General features: G+C 32.6%; 2 protein-coding genes and 1 pseudogene across 3 annotated transcripts; 2 read left to right on the top strand and 1 right to left on the bottom strand.

Annotated features, from left to right (window-relative positions):
• Positions 1-17277, bottom strand: part of LOC125868423 (uncharacterized) — a 92081-nt pseudogene that overhangs the window by 32452 nt on the left and 42352 nt on the right.
• On the top strand, positions 339-6469 carry LOC125869271 (glutamate receptor 3.4-like). 2 transcript variants are annotated; one of them, XM_049549837.1, is made up of 7 exons: positions 339-478; positions 966-1469; positions 2077-3410; positions 4035-4312; positions 4538-4569; positions 4667-5076; positions 5565-6469. In XM_049549837.1, the coding sequence occupies exons 2-7, from the start codon at positions 1178-1180 to the stop codon at positions 6021-6023; spliced, it is 2805 nt and encodes a 934-aa protein (XP_049405794.1). In that variant the 5' UTR covers positions 339-478; positions 966-1177; the 3' UTR covers positions 6024-6469. The 2 variants fall into 2 exon arrangements, with proteins under 2 accessions (XP_049405794.1, XP_049405793.1); XM_049549836.1 differs by lacking the exon at positions 339-478 and having other exon boundaries at positions 596-1469.
• LOC125869303 (septum-promoting GTP-binding protein 1-like) lies at positions 7537-9897 on the top strand. The gene is made up of 6 exons (XM_049549875.1): positions 7537-7781; positions 8232-8352; positions 8589-8676; positions 8854-8893; positions 8998-9081; positions 9684-9897. The coding sequence occupies exons 1-6, from the start codon at positions 7641-7643 to the stop codon at positions 9846-9848; spliced, it is 639 nt and encodes a 212-aa protein (XP_049405832.1). The 5' UTR covers positions 7537-7640; the 3' UTR covers positions 9849-9897.

The following is a 17277-nucleotide window of genomic DNA, read 5'->3' as shown; positions in this document are numbered from 1 at the left end:
TTAATATAATTAAAAAAAAATTTAACTTTAAAATTTTTTATTTACCTTTGATGAAGTGATTTATAATCATACAAATATTTAGGAATTGGTTTAGATCACAAGCTTTAAATTTTTTTTTTCTTTGTTTAACATCATGTCAAGTTAAATGATGCCACATAAAATAAGACTGAGGAAATAATATTTAATTTACAAAAAGATTCATCTAATAGCGGTGTAAATTATATATTATGATTATTAATTTTTTTAATAAAATACGATTTTTTTTTTGTTATAGTGATACTTATTTTGAAAGGAGGATTTTTTTTTGGTTATAGTAGCACTAATTTTGAAAGGGGGAGTCAAGTGGAGAGGGACATAGCTAGATAAAAAAAATCATTCTTTACTGAGGTTGCAAGAATGTTGGCACACTTTTCCTCCATCCAAATCTCCTTGAAAGCTGCTCTTCACTTGTTTGTTCCAAAATGGCGAGACTTAACAGGTAATCCCTTTGTTTATTCATCAGTCAACATGAATCCAAGGTAAAGTTTGAACCTTTTTGCCCCCAACTCATTTCTTTATTTTATTAATTAGTTGTGTGTAGCTTGTATGACTATAGTGGTTGACTGGTTGCCTTACTGAACTCTCTAGAATAATATATTTTAATATTGATTACATTGTTTAAGCTTGTGTTTAGGGTGATTTTTATTCTTTCTTAATTGGGAATCAAATCATATTGAAATAAGTGCTAGGTTCAGAAAATATTGTACTTTTCTGTTTTGGTTTATGGGATTGAGGTTTTCTAATTAGGACAACTGCTGTGCTGATAGTAATGGGGTATCTAATTTCAGATTCTTGCTCTGAGGCTCATATTGGAACTCCTTGTTTTGCCAAGTTCTTATCTTTTGAGGATTCTTGCATGATATCTTGATTTTTTATCTTCAAGATTTGGGATTTAAGCTTCATTTTTATGTTGCATTTGTTGACAGGAGCTTTTTTTTTGGGGAGAAACTGTGAGGTGAGGTAATCCTCAGTCATTTGTTGATAGACGCGGAGTTAGGATTTTGAGTTTATGAGTTTAGATTCTACAAAAAGCAAATTACTGGTTCTTGATAAGTGGATTTTTTTTTAACACAAATACAAAATCTGGGCCAAAGCTACGCGGTAGGCTAGCTCAAGCCGTGCTTGCTGGAAGGTAGCGATGGATGCCCAAGTGAAGGGGAGAGTGTTTCTCTTATTGTTTTCATGTATATGGGTGCCTATGGTGGTTCTTGGTGGGACTGAGAATGTCACTGTCTCTTCCTTGTCTAGGCCAAAAGTGGTGAAGTTTGGAGCTTTATTCACAGTAAATTCAGTGATCGGAAGTTCTGTAATGCCAGCCATTTTAGCTGCAGTTGATGATGTTAATGCTGATTCTACAGTACTTAGTGGGACCAAATTGGACGTCATAACACAGGATACAAATTGCAGTGGATTCATAGGCACTATTGATGGTAAAGGCTTTTTCTCCACCATAATTTTCTTGTCTGTATTAAAGCTACTTAATTCTCAGTAGTGCTGGTGTCTAGACACATGATATCATATAGTCAATTTCTTTTACTTTCAGTATTATTAACAAATGCGGTGTTCCCCATTTTATGTATAAATTTGAGACTAAGATGTGCTCATTCAATCCAATTCCCTCGCTTGATCATATATAAGGGGGTGATGGTATTTCTTTTCTTCTGCTTCCTTAATTTTAATACATTGTGGGCGTGGTGGCACCGGGGAGAAGGGTGCAATGGAATGTTTCGAGACTTTTTTGATAAGTGTAAACTATCACGAATGGATTTAGACCAGAAATGGAACCATGAAGCAATACGTACTTCCTCTATTGGAAATGCAGAAGCTAAGTTTAGTTCATGCCTTCATGGCCTGTTTCAGGATTTTGTAATAGTTCAATGTTTTGATAAATGATTGTTTATAGACGTAAACCTTTGTCAAAACCATAACCGAAGCTGGTGTTCCTGTCACATTTAGGTTTTTTGCATTAACTTTATTTATCTATTGCTTTTATTCCTGTATCCCTCTTAACATTTAACACACATACTTCCTTTGCAGCTTTGCAGCTGATGGAGAAAGAAGTTGTTGTTGCGGTTGGTCCGCAATCCTCTGGAATAGCACATGTCATTTCTCATGTAGTGAATGAACTTCGTGTCCCGCTTTTGTCTTTTGCAACTGATCCTACTCTTTCCTCTCTTCAGTACCAATATTTTCTTAGAACTGTCACAAATGATTACTTCCAGATGTATGCTATTGCTGATCTGGTTGATTATTATGGATGGAAGGAGGTTATAGCCATATTTGTTGATGATGATAACGGTAGAAATGGGATATCGGTGTTGGGTGATGCCCTTGCAAAGAAGCGGGCCAAGATCTCTTATAAAGCAGCCTTTTCTCCTGGAGCTACTATGAGTGATATCGATGACTTGTTAGTCAGTGTGAACCTTATGGAGGCACGAGTTTATATTGTTCATGTAAATCCTGATACTGGACTGTCCTTTTTTTCGAAGGCAAAAAAATTGGGAATGATGAGCAGTGGTTATGTTTGGATTGCTACTGATTGGCTTCCATCTGTTTTGGATTCATCAGATTCTAATAAAGATACTATGGACATACTACAAGGGGTTGTTGCGCTTCGCCATCACACTCCAGATTCTGATAAGAAAAAGACATTTGCATCTCGATGGAAAAACTTGAAGAGTATACAAACTTCAAGGTTTAATTCTTATGCACTCTATGCTTACGATACAGTTTGGTTGGTTGCCCGTGCACTTGACCTTTTCTTCAAGAATGGTGGAAATGTCACTTTCTCTGATGACCCCAGTTTGCGTGATACCAATGGAAGTGCTCTGAAGTTGTCATCCCTCCGAGTTTTTGACCAAGGACAGAAACTACTCCAGATACTTGTTGGCATGAACTTCACAGGTCTAACTGGTCAGATTCAGTTTGATCCTCAGAAGGATTTGATTCATCCAGCATATGATGTTCTTAATGTAGTTGGAACTGGATTACGCACTATAGGTTACTGGTCAAACTATTCTGGTCTCTCTGTTATAACTCCTGAGGTTTTATACACAAAGCCTGCTAACACTTCAACCAGTAACCAACATCTATATAATGCTATCTGGCCTGGAGAAACTATAAAACGACCTCGAGGATGGGTGTTCCCCAATAATGGAAAACCCCTGAGAATTGCCGTTCCTTTCCGTGTCACTTTTGAAGAGTTTGTGAAGAAAGATAAAGGACCTGCCGGGGTGAAAGGATATTGTATTGATGTTTTTGAGGCTGCAATAGACTTGTTGGCTTACCCTGTCCCTCATGTCTACATTTTATACGGAGATGGAAAAAGAAACCCGTCATTTAACAGCATAGTGAATGATGTTGCACAAAATGTGAGTACTTACAGCTACATTCAACAACCTAGTATTTATGACAAAAGTACTCTAACCAAGCCAGTGACCAGTCTGACTATATCTACTCAGCTTCAGTATCTATGCATCACGATTTTCCGTGATGGAAACACTAACTAATTAGGAAATAAGGTGATTCCTTTTTTATATATATGAAATGTGATAGAGACCCTTGATGCTGATTAGAAGTATCACAATTCTATATAGGGTAAGTGAAATGTGCATGACCATAAGTGGATTTTATACTAATGTGGATTTGTCGAGGATTTACGGATGCATAACTCAAATGTTTGGTTCAGTGTGATATAAACTGATATCTTTGTGACTGTTGATAACGCGATATGACCAGTAAGTTGAAGAAATATGTAATTGAACTGAATAGGTTGGTCAGCAGCAATTGTCTATACATTCAGTTTATTGAGTAAAGTCGTTTGATAAAATTTCTTAAATATCGGTTGGGAGGAATGTCCAAGAAAATTTAGTTTCTTTTCTGTACACCGTAATGATGTAACATTCTATCTCTGCCTTCAAGTAAGAACAGTTGTGTATGCATAAAATAATGAGAATATTTCTTAGAGCACTTATCAGGGTACATTTGTTTGTTAGAAATATGATGCAGCTGTTGGAGATATTGCAATTACAACAAATCGCACAAGGATTGTGGACTTCACACAGCCTTATATGGAATCTGGACTCGTCGTAGTTGCTCCTGTCAAAGAGACCAAATCCAGTCCTTGGGCTTTCTTTAAGCCATTTACAATTCAAATGTGGGGTGTAACTGGGGTATTCTTCCTCTTTGTTGGTTCTGTTGTTTGGATTCTTGAGCATCGGATGAATCCTGAATTCCGTGGTCCACCGAGGAAACAACTCATTACAGTGTTCTGGTTAGTACTTCTTACTGCTACAACTTCTCGTGAAACGAGAATCAGTATGCTATTTAAGTGCAGGTTTTTCTTTATTGTTCTAGCATGAATCTAATTTTGACTCTTTCCTTTGCACAATTTGAATTCTGATGGCACCATTAATGTTGAGAAGATCCTTTTTTTAGTAAATCATTTTGCCTGTACACGTATATTATCCCTGGTACTAATATCCATTTTGTCTTTCAGGTTTAGTTTTTCAACCATGTTTTTCGCGCACAGTAAGAATATCCTCCTTGAACTTTTCTAGCAAGGTGCTATTATGATACTCAGTTCTTCCTTCGCACAGCTGACACTCTCCGTTGTGAATGAATACAGGAGAGAACACATTGAGCACCTTGGGACGCTGTGTGCTGATCTTCTGGCTCTTTGTGGTTTTAATCATCAATTCGAGCTATACAGCTAGCTTGACATCTATCCTTACAGTGCAGAAGCTGTCTTCGGGAATTGCTGGAATTGACAGTTTAATCTCAAGCCCTGATCCTATAGGAGTCCAGGATGGGTCATTTGCATACAATTATCTCATTGCTGAGCTACATGTTCCAAAGTCACAGCTCCGAATAATAAAAAGCGAAGCTGAATATGTCAGCGCCCTCCAGCAAGGTCCAAAAGGTGGTGGTGTTGCTGCCATTGTAGACGAGCTCCCTTATGTTGAGCTGTTTTTGTCTAATAGCAAATGCATATTCAGGACTGTAGGACAGGAGTTCACAAAGAGCGGATGGGGCTTTGTAAGTATTTCCTTTTGCTTTTGCTATGATGAGCTGACAGTTCGCCATAAAACTATATTTATGACTTACAAATGATCTAAATCGCCTTCATCCTCAACCCCAATGAAGAGGAATAAAGAGAACTCAGTCCAAAATTGGAATAGAAAAAATGTAAACTACAACATACTTCCTCTATTTCAATTTGTTCGTCTTACTTTTCTTTTTGGCCATTTCAAAAAGAAGGTCTCCTTCCTTTTTGGCAACTCTTTAGTTCTGACTTTCCATATGACATGTTAAATACCACAAGATTAAAGAGTATTTTGGTACATATTACATATCTTTAGCTTAAGACCACAAGATTCAAAAGTTTTCTTTACTTTTTTAAACTCTGTGTCAAATCAAAACCAGACAAACAAATTGAAACGGAGGGAGTATTATGTTTATCTCCTTGTGATGATGCACAGGCAATCTGGTCTACTCAAAGATTGATCTTAACTGTCTTTGGTCAGGCATTTCAAAGGGACTCTCCTCTGGCTATTGATTTGTCAACTGCTATCCTTCAACTATCAGAAAATGGTGAATTACAAAGGATCCATGACAAATGGCTATCTAACAAAGAATGCTCTTCACAAAACAACCAAGTTGACGACACTCGCCTTTCTCTCAGTAGCTTCTGGGGCCTTTATGTGATCTGTGGTGGTGCTTGTGCCGTTGCTCTTGTAGTGTTTATCTGCAAGGTTTACTGTCAATTCCTCAGGTATGACCTCGAGACAGAGGAGCCGGAGATCAGTGAACCTGAATCTGCAAGGTCTGGTAGACGTTCCCTACGGTCACGTAGCTTCAAGGACTTGATGGGCTTTGTTGATAAAAGAGAAGCTGAAATAAAAGATATGCTCAAACGTAAGAACAGTGACAATAAGAAACAGATAAGTCATAGCTCAGATGTGCAACAGAACTCTCCTGTTTAAAATGTTGTGGGTTGATGTTCTTTTGTTCAATGCATCAACCTATATATGTATATGACATTTATAATTCCTATTTTATGTAACTTATTTGTCATAAAAACTTAGGTAGATTAGAATGAAAAATGTCTTTGTAGGCTATTTAGTAGGAAAAAACTAAATAATACATGTGATCTAGTGGTCAATGAAGTGGCTGTGAATCTAAGGTTTTAGGTTCAAAACTTAGTGGAGACAAAAAAACAGAAGGTGATTCTTTCCATCTGTCCTAGCCTTGGTGGACATAGTTACTTGGTACCTGTTACTGGTGGAAGGTGACAAATATCCCGTGGAAGTGACGAAAGCTGGTCCGGACACCATGGTGATAAAAAGAATAAAAAACTGGCTATATTATATTGTATAAATGATGAAATAGGGGGACAATTGTATTCAAAGTTTAATCATTTGTTTTCCTTCTTTGGGTATTATTGTTTTTTTAGTAAATAATTTTAATAAATTCCATTTCTTTTTCCCTTCTGTCCTATTATTTGTGGATAGAGAATGATTTGTTCATCTTAGTTCACCAGAACTTAGGATTGATGTTCAACTTAAAATAAGTAGAAAGAGGTTTAAATAAAGCAGAATGAAATATAGATGAAGTGTGTCTTTAGTTATTCTTCTTGGTTTGTTACTATTTCCTCCGTTTACTTTTAATGGCCATGATTTTTTTTTCTAGAGTCAAACTATAAGAACTTTGACTAATATTTTATGATGTATTTTTCCATCATATTGATAAGCAAAAAATTGCAATTTATAGTACTTTTCATTTAGTTTTTGAATATCTATTTTTTGTTTTGTTTAAAATATCAAATTAATGTAGTTTAATTTAACTTTGACAATAAATTAAATTAATTTTCAAAAAGCGCAATATGATAATTAAAATGGACGGAGAGAGTACTTAATAGAAGAAGTTTTAAGTTTTTGACCATAAATTGTCACTTTTTTTTTTTTAATGATAGGAATAGAAAGAGACTCGAGTCTAGTTATAAGTAAACGAGGATTTACAAGAATAAGTACCCCTAATTACTGTCATGGGCTCATGGCTTAAGATGTATAAGAATAATTGTGAATTAGGTGTATAATTATATTAGTTATATATAGGTTGAAATCATTACTAAATAGAAAATTAAATAGTAAGAATTAATATCAAAACTAATTAATGATACATTCTATCGAATAATCTTTAAAAATTGTGACAAATAGCAAGTACTTATTCATTTTTATCTAATGATGTCAGAATCATCTTTAATTAAGAGCACTTGATCTCAAAAATGAAATCATCCGACACGAATCCAAAGTAATCAGACTCGAAAATGATAACAACCATTGAGAAATCCATTCATTCCCAAGAATTTCTCATGGAGTCAACAACACTAACATTGAGAGATTTACTCATTCCCAAGAAGTACCCACGGATTCAACACTAAACTCTCCAAATATAAAAGCAAACCTAAAACTCACTTTTCTTCCCACCGTCCCTTCCTTGACACGGTCCAAAAAACACCCCTTTACCTAATTCCAAGACAAAATCCTACCTTTTGAATCATCACCATCACCATTACCATCACCACCACCAATCGACATATAATGTCTTCTTCTCCGGCCACCATCCCCGCCTCCGCCAATGTTTTTTCTAGTAGTTTTGCCAACAAGGATTCCATGGAGGATTTAGTTGCTTTAAAAATTAGTCTCTTGGGTGATTATCATATTGGAAAGACAAGTTTTTTGGTTAGTATAAATAATTACTAGAAATTTTCTTTCCATGCATACAATATTATCATATTACCCACCTCGCAGAGACAGATTCAAAATTTAAATACAAATAGATAACATGTCAAGTTACAGAGGCAAATTCAAAATTTAAATGCAACAAATAACATAACAAGCCGGACCTAAAACAAGGCAAAAAACAATTATTTTTTGTTATACATAAACCAATTAATTCTCTTGTATGAATTTTTGACTCCGCCATGCCACCCATGCACCTCTTAATTCATATGCATATTTTAGTTAGAACCCTATATTTTTTTCTTCTAATTTTCTAGATACATCAAAAATAACAATAACATACCTAGCGAAATCTCATAATTTTCTAGATACATGTGTATTTTTATAATTCAAGTTTAATTAATCATGAACTTTGTCATTTTAGTGTGTGTGTGTTTTTTTTTTTTGTAGACAAAGTATGTAGGAAAGGAGAAAGGGGAAGAAGGTTTTTCAACAACAGGGTTAAACCATATGGACAAAACTCTCTGTGTCAGTGGCGCTAGAATTTCCTATAACATTTGGGAAGTCGAAGGTATATTCTTTCCTCCATCCATTCATCCAGATTCGACTCATTTTTCTTCTTTTTTACGTGGATTGTCCGAAAAATCTCATCAATTTTTGGCATGCAAATAAAATTTAATAAAATCTATATATATATATATATATATATATATATATTATTATTATTATTATTATTATTTTTTGGCATTCTAAAGATATAATTATGTGAACATATTTTTTTCTAAAATTATGTTTATGATATTGCAGGTGACGTTTCTCATATTCCAGTAGCTTGTAAAGACTCTGTAGCAATGTTGTTTATGTTTGATCTCACAAGTCGTTGTACATTAAATAGGTATTTATAATTTATAATTTTTTTTTTTTGCTAACATGAAAATAGTGGATCATCGTTGTGATTATTGACGACAAAGATAATTTTAGATCAAATTATTAACTGATGAGGATATTTTTGTTCAATTTCACATAGTTTAAGGATATTTTTGACCATTTTTCATATCTTGATCAATAACAGTGTAATTAGCTGGTATCAACAAGCAAGACAATGGAATCAAGTAAGAAGATTAAAACTTTTCATTTTATTTTTTCCTTTTTCTAGATGAAATGTTAAAGAATATGTTAATGTGACTTTATTATTTAATTTTATTTTGATTTACAGACGGCAATTCCAGTTCTAATAGGAACAAAGTTTGATGATTTTGCTCAATTACCATTACATGTGCAATGGACAATCGCTTTGCAGGTATATTTTCTCATTTTTTGTGGCACCAATAAATGATAAACTGAGATGAAGCATAATATTTTCTCCGTTTTAATTTAATTATCTGATTTTAGACTTGACATAGAGTTTAAGAAAGTAAATAATATTTTAATTTTTTTTGTGGTTTTAAACTAAATGTACATAGAATTTATCATCAAATATTTGGTCTAATAACATATCATATGGAAAGTTAGAATAAAAGAGTTATAAAAAAATTATATATATTATTTGAAATAGAGTAAAAAAAAACAAGACAAACAAATTGAAATGAAGAACATGATTCATTTGCTAACATGAATTGACAATTTTTAACATATAAAGAGATAAACCTATTATCTTTTTTCACATTTTATCCTTAATATTAATTACTTAATTATTCTCCAAAATTATTTTTCAAGACTTAAGACTATATATCATTTAATATGAATATCATGATAAAATCTTCACATTAATCATTGTTTTCCAAAGGATCTGCAAAGTCCAAAGTAGACGATTAAAAAAAAATTAAAGAAGCAAATACTTTTACTTTTACTATAAAGATTTATTTGTACTATCTTAAACATGACTTAATTTTGTTTGAACAGGCAAGAGCATATGCTAAGGCACTAAATGCAACTTTATTCTTCTCAAGTTCAGCTTACAACATAAATGTTAACAAGATCTTCAAGTTCATCACAGCCAAAATCTTCAACTTACCATGGACATTGGAACGTAACCTCACCATTGGAGAACCCATTATAGACTACTAGAATACAAATGACTCACATAGACAATTGATCACTGGATCTTGTTACTTTTACTACAACAAGCTAGTGAAATTTCGGGTTTTCTTGAATATGACTCATTATGTAAAATACACAAATTTGTGGAATGGAGAACATTTTTTTCTTGTTTTCTTTTTGACTTTGTAATTTGTAGAGTCGGTTCATTGATTATTCGTGATTTTACCTAGTTCCTTTTTTATCCTCTCAAACGCCTTAATATACTTGTTATACAGTTTGTAATATTGAAATAGCTATTTAAGGTACCACCATTAAGATAATTTAGTAAAAGGTGTTACAAGGGGACATGTTTGTTTTACAAAAGGATTGTCACCTTTTTAAACAAGTGCAATTTCAATTGCTTATGTTCGTTATTAATGGAGATGTCAATTGGTACATATTTTTCACTTTTAATTCGATTGATAATAAGCTTGTTGTATTCTAAAGGAGTGCAATTTCACTTTTTTTCTCCCCTTCTTTTCGTCTATTTCATATTTGAACAAAAATTAACTTTCTTGAATATTTATCGTGTGCCTGAAATCAGGGAGAATTTAATTTTTGCAAATTAGTTGTCCAAGAAAGACTTTGAAATTATTATAGAATTTGATAGTGTTATTATTTCTAAAAATTCTATATTTGTTGTTAAAAGAAATACTATATATTGTTAAGGTTTTTTTCAAGATGAGTATTAATAGTATTAAGGGTTTGTGTATTTTTTAGTCAAATCTTATGTCATGACATACTAGATTATGACATTTAATTTAAATTTTGATTCTATGAAATTTATGTCAAGAATTGGATACTTAGAATGCAATTAAGAACAATTAAATAAGTGTGAAATTTGCATTCAAGCAAAAATGACAAATAAATCATTTTTACTGTTAAAGAAAATTCACAATTGCTTGAACTTATATATATACTAGTTTTCTGATACGTGCCTTACACGTGATTACGAGTTCAGAAAATATATGTTATAGTATATAGTATTGCTTATTTAAGCGAAGATTTGAATAATAAGTTTAGCATTAATGAAAATATTTTTCTCATAAAAGTTAACTATATTAAATAAATAAGTAACAATTAAACTAATACAAACTTCAACTGGGTTATTACAAGTCATATGAATTTTTCTTCGTCTAAAATACTGAAATATTAAGAAATAGTAAATAAGTAAAACAAAAGGGCAATTTTTATATAGTAATACCTATTTTGAAGCAAACTTTCTGACAATCTAAATCACATAAGTATCATTGATAAATAAAGTCATTCTTTTGTCTTGAGCATCAAAAAATAAATCATGACAATTCTCTAAATTTTGAAAAAATATATTCATAAGCATATATCTACATCACAAGAGAAGTTGTTAACAAAAACAAATGAATTTAGACTATGATGTGAGGCAAAAATACATATTTTTAATCATTATTTGCCTCACATTTAGGGGTCGTTTGGTAGGGAGTATTAGGAGAACTATTCCTTGTATTATGTGTGGTATTATGTAGTACTATGTTTGGTAGGAATTTTGGGGCTATGTATAACTAATTCATGGATTAGTTATACACCCTCCATGGTATTATAGGGTGTATATAGGGGTGTACATCGCCGGGTTTGGTTCGGATTTTTCAAATATCAAACCAAACCATTTGTGTCGGATTTTTAAATTTATAAACCAAACCAAACCAATAAAACTCGGGTTTTTCAACCACGGGTTTTTCGAGTTGTTTCGGGTTTTTCCGGTAAAGTATTCATACAAACATATAATTGACTTGTACTTCAAATATTTCTTTAGTCCTACCAAAATACAACTATCTAAGATGTTTCTTAAAAATATAACACAATATGATATGATTAATAACACTAAAATATTCAACAAAAATAATAATAATGAAATCGCGCAAAACAAATATTGCAAATTAACAAGTCATAATGAAAATGATCATAATTTAAAAGTACTAAATCATGCTAAAATTAAGTTTAATAAGTATTAGTTACATGAGTAAATATTAAAGGAAATTAAAATTAGATTATGCATTTTAATTGTCTAAACCAATGTAAAACTAAAGAACAAATATTCAATATTATTGTCATTCTTAGTGTTGAATTGATTTTCTTTTTGCATTAGTATTAATTTGATTTTGATTTAAGCTTTATTATAATTACCAACATCCGTGGACTATAATCTTTATTGGCTCATTCATAATTCTAAGTTTCAAACTTGAAATAATATATTAAAAGATAAAAACTATGAAAAAGTATAAGAAATATTTAAAAATTATATCAAAGTAAATATTTTCATGTATAAAATAAAATTTTAAAATTATATATATAATATTAGGTTGGTTTTTTTAGTTAAAACCAAACCAACCCAACAAAAATATAGTCGGTTTTTTTTTTCAAAACCAAACCACTAGTCGGGTCTTTTTCTCGGGTTGACTCAGTTTGCGGTTTGGTTCGGTTTTCGGTTTGGTTTTGTACACCCCTAGGTGTATAACTAATACCTTCCATTTGGTGGTATTAGTAATACATGGATGGATCTAATACCATGGGATTAATATGTGTAAAGACAAAAATACTCCTCAAATCCTTTCATTTTGTTTATTTTCTTGATTTTATGTTTTATATTTGTACTAATAAATTTATTTAAATCGATTAGCTTACAAACTTTATTATTTAAATAGAGTTATTTGTAGCTAAAATATGAGTTATTTAATCTAATTATTATTAATATAAAATATTATAATCGGACTAATATGCTAATGTTGATGTATGAATTTAAGAATTATTTTTGCTATTTAAAAACACCTTGAGTATAAAAATAGTTCAATTTATTTTGCTATTTTTTTCGGGAAAGAGTCTGAAAAATACTTCAACTTTGGCCGAAATTGATGTTACGGTACCAAATTTTATGGAGGACCTTTAACCCCCTGCACTATTTAATAGTGTATTTTAAAGGTATATATGTGCCCAAATGGACACATTACTATTTAAAATGATGCAATATTTATGATGTCCACGTAGACACATATATACCTTTAAAATACACTATTAAATAGTACAGGGGTAAAAGGCCATTTCTAAAGTTTGGTATCGTAATAGCAATTTTGACCAAAGTTGGAGTATTTTTCAGACCCTTTTACTTTTTTTTTTTTATGATAAAGAGCAATTTTGTATGATAAAAGTCCTTAGTTGAATGATTTTATTGATGTAAAACAATGTTCAATATCGTTTTTCTATAAATTCTTATAGTTGTGTGACCTTTTGAGATATTAACTTCAATTTATTAAGATGACAAATATTTACCCTCAAATAATTTAAGTGAGAAAATAGTGAACATGGTGATAAAATTTTCCTTCTCTTAGCTAGTTAAAAGGCTATAAAAAAAAATATTGCCCGTCAATTACTTACTTGACCCAATTATATGAAATTAAAAATCTCATAATAACTCAAGGGTATAATTGAAAAGAAGTTCTTTGTATTGTTTTAAACCCCACACAAAATTAGGTAGGAAGCAACAAACCAACCACTTGATAAAAATAATCCCTGCATTACTAATCCAAGCATTATCAATCCATGCATTACTAATCCCTGCACTATTGATCTTTGTACCAAACGGTTCCTTAGTATTTATATTTGTTCTTTTTGAGCATGGATTTTATGAATTGTGCTTAATAGTGTATTTTATTTGTAGGATTAAATTGATGGAAACATAAAAAAGTTTGGAGCTAAAAAGAATTAAAGATGAAAGATTGAAGAAGGAAATCAAACAAACAACTTAATGGATTAAATGAAATATAATAATATATATAAAGAATTGCATGATGCTGCGAACTGCAAAGAAAATTACTGCCACGTGGCAGCAAGGGAAGAGAAGAGTACAAATTGAAGTCGGCTACAACAAACGAGTTTCAAACGGAATCCAATTTCGTTTGGTTTTGTATTCCCAATTAGTTTTGAATTCAATTATTTTATTCAGGGTTTGCTACATCTATAAATAATCTATAAGAATAATTATTAAGGGAGAAGGATACAATGTAGAAATTAACTTTTGATTTAGGGTTTCATCTTTTTTTTTTATTTTTTTTTATTTTACATCTTTTCTTTGAATGATTGGTTGTAATTGCTCTATGTCTATGTGGAGTTAAACTTCTCGTTCTTAGATTATATTTACTTACAATATGATTGTTTAGCGATTTTAATTCGGCATGATTTGTTTATCATATTGGTTATTCTTATATTCTTGTGATTACTATTTTGATGTTTGATCACCATTAAAATAAATTTATTGTCTTCTTTTGAACTTGGGAGAGGAATAGAGGGATATAACGTGGAATATAAGGAGCATGATCTTTTCTTGCATGTCACTTGAATTGATTTGTGTCTAGGATAGGGATATACCTAGGTGCCTTGCTTGGCTCAAATACGGGAAGACAACTTAATGCTCCATAGTTAGTTCAGTCTATCCCCGCTCAACGTTTGAGTTAGACTGTCAATTGTGGTAGACGGTTAGAGGTTGGGAGATCATGACCATGTTATAAACCCCGTGAATCAATAACTAGATAATCAAATAAGTTGATGAAATTGATGCTAAACATGATTGTTAGTTTAATCATAATCTTAGATCGATTCATTAATTGATTATGTAAACATCTATCTTTTCTTAGTTAATTGCTTTTTAGTTATTTTATCTTTATTTTTAGTTTAGTTAATATATATTCATCTTCTGAAATCCTCCCTTAAATAAATAATTAGAATTAGTATAATTTAGTAAATGGTTAGTTGACAAATCCTTTGGGATCGATAATCCGGTTCTTTTAAGAGCCACTATATTACTTGTGCGACCGTGTACACTTGCGTGTGCGATTGAGAGCAACACTTGTTGTGCCCAAATCGCACACGCAAGTGTACGTGGTCGTTCAAGTATTTTATTGGCTCTTATAAAGAGCTGGGTATCGTACCCACAGAGACTTACGATTAGAATAACTCAATTGTTCCAATAGTTTCAGCTAAGCACAATTGTTATCAAGATTTCAAGAGTGATTTGATTTATAATCTAAAAGTTAAACAGAATTAAACAAGTGTGATTCAATTTCAAGGGTTTCAAACAATGATTGGGTAAATTCCAGGGCTGCAACTCTTACCAGGATTCATGCAATTATATTTTTTAAATGGATGTTAATCAACTATCGAATCAATGATCACAAGGTTAAATGTACGATTATGGTCTTCCGACCTCTAATCGCCTACGATAAATGACAACCTAACTACACTGTTGAGCGGAGATAGGTTGGACCAAGTACCGAGCATTACGATTTTTTCTTGTATAGTGACCAAACATGATTTCTAGGTATGTCCCTATCCTAGATACAAATTAACCCTAATTATGAAGAGAAAATCATGCTCCTTATGCCCCGCATTCTATCCTCTTATTCCTCTTCCGAGTTCAATTTGGACAATGTGTTTATTTCAATGGTGATTGACACGTCCAATATTACACTCCAAATAAGGAATGTAAACGGTCGTTGTCAATTTACAGAACTCAACTAGAGTTGAGGTCGATCCCACAGAGAATTTCTTTACATATAAAGTTTCACTATCGCATTTACTCAATTGTCGTTACTATTTCCTAAACAATTAACAAGGAAAGTAAAATTGGGTTTAATTGAAAAGTATTCTATCAGCAAGTACTTCCAGTCAAAACTTAGTTACACAGTTCACAAAAGATATCATTGTAAGTTGATTCAATCAATTTAAAGAAACCAGGTTTTGTGTTCTCTATGACGGCGATTATAACGCTCTTCCGTAAATTGAGTGTCAAGTAAATCAATGTTTACAGACTCTTTGCGACTTAGATAAATCTAACACTTTTCAGTCTAATTAGATAATATCCACTCTAATTCTCTCGAACTTAAAGTGTTATCGATATTGGACTTCGCTTAATTTAATCCTATGTTAAAGATCCATTCTCTCGAAATCCGACCTTAACTCCCATTCGTCAACTTAGTTTAGCTTTTTCCCAACTGGTGCTTTTCTCTCGAACAAACACCAGATACAAGCCTGTCTAAAGCGTGCACTCAATAGACTAAAATGATAATGAAAGCTGTAAACTACAAGTTGTAAACAAAGATTGCCTTTTTACTCATTTTACAGAATCGCAACTAGAATATCATCATAGATCCCACACATCCAGTCATGACGTTTAGCCACTCATGTTTTTATGCAAATAATCAATAATAGATAATGAAAACATATTAAGAATTACTTACAAAAATAATCGGTAAATCAACAATCATTTGATAGTCTCAAGATCAAAAGGAACTATGTCCCACCGAAGACAGTAATCTCAATCCAAAATCTCCCCCTCAAGTTTCTTTTCGTTACTCCTTGTGTAACGTCAGATGCTAGATAATCGATAACAAAAAAAAACTAAAGTAATTCAAAATAGAATGTTTAAAATGAGTCCTAATCAAGTTAGGACTGATTTGTCGGGCCCTGTCACAGCCACTATCACATTTCGTCAAGGGATTCACGGACCGTGAATCCCTCCGTGGTCTTGCCTTGGATCTTCCCCAGAGTGGGTCTTCAAACTTGGTCACTGGAATGTACCACGAGAGAAACCACGGTCCGTAGTGAGTGTCACGGCCCGTGAAGTCACTCGTGGTCTTCACTTGTTCAAACCTTCTTGTAACTCTTTCCTGCTTTTATACTGGTTTAACTTCACGGTAGGTACACGGTCCGTGTAAATAACAATGGCCCGTATAACCCTCCGTGATCTTACTTGGTTGTTCTTGCTTTTCATCTTTTCAGGGCCCAGTTCTGCCTTACTTTCATTAACTCAACCACGGACCGTTATGAAGTTAACGGTTCGTTACATTGACCGTGAACTTCACTTGTCGACATCAGTTCTGCTTCTTTTTCTGTAAAACCCAGATTCTGCCTACACAATTAACAAACCCATAAAATAATCCCGAAATATCACTTAATTCCAGTATTAGTTCATTGTTATGAAGCGTCAAATGTGCTACGATTTCGCGGCACATCAACACCCTCAACTTAGAACCATTACTTGTCCTCAAGTGATGAGAAAATAAACAAATACAATCAGCCCTCAATTCATTTCCAGATTTATGACGCTATGCAGCAACTAATTCAAGTATAATTTGTGTCCCCAAACCTCTGAATCTAACATGTAAGGATCAATACATGACATCTCATTACTCATAGTCAAACATGCTTATACCTGCGAATTATCAGCTCATACAATCTACTTTCAAACACAACCACTGTGTCCTCACACCAAAGAAGTCCCTCGCTCATAATGGTAGGGGCTGAGTGTTACTCTCACGCTCTCAATAAATTTCTAACACTAACAACAAACTACCATAGGCTTGCCCTTGCTTTCTACACTTTCTCTTTCAAC

The sequence above is a fragment of the Solanum stenotomum genome, chromosome 6, assembly GCF_019186545.1.
Source record: "Solanum stenotomum isolate F172 chromosome 6, ASM1918654v1, whole genome shotgun sequence".
Taxonomy (NCBI): domain Eukaryota; kingdom Viridiplantae; phylum Streptophyta; class Magnoliopsida; order Solanales; family Solanaceae; genus Solanum; species Solanum stenotomum.
This window is presented reverse-complemented; position numbering and strand designations above follow the sequence as displayed.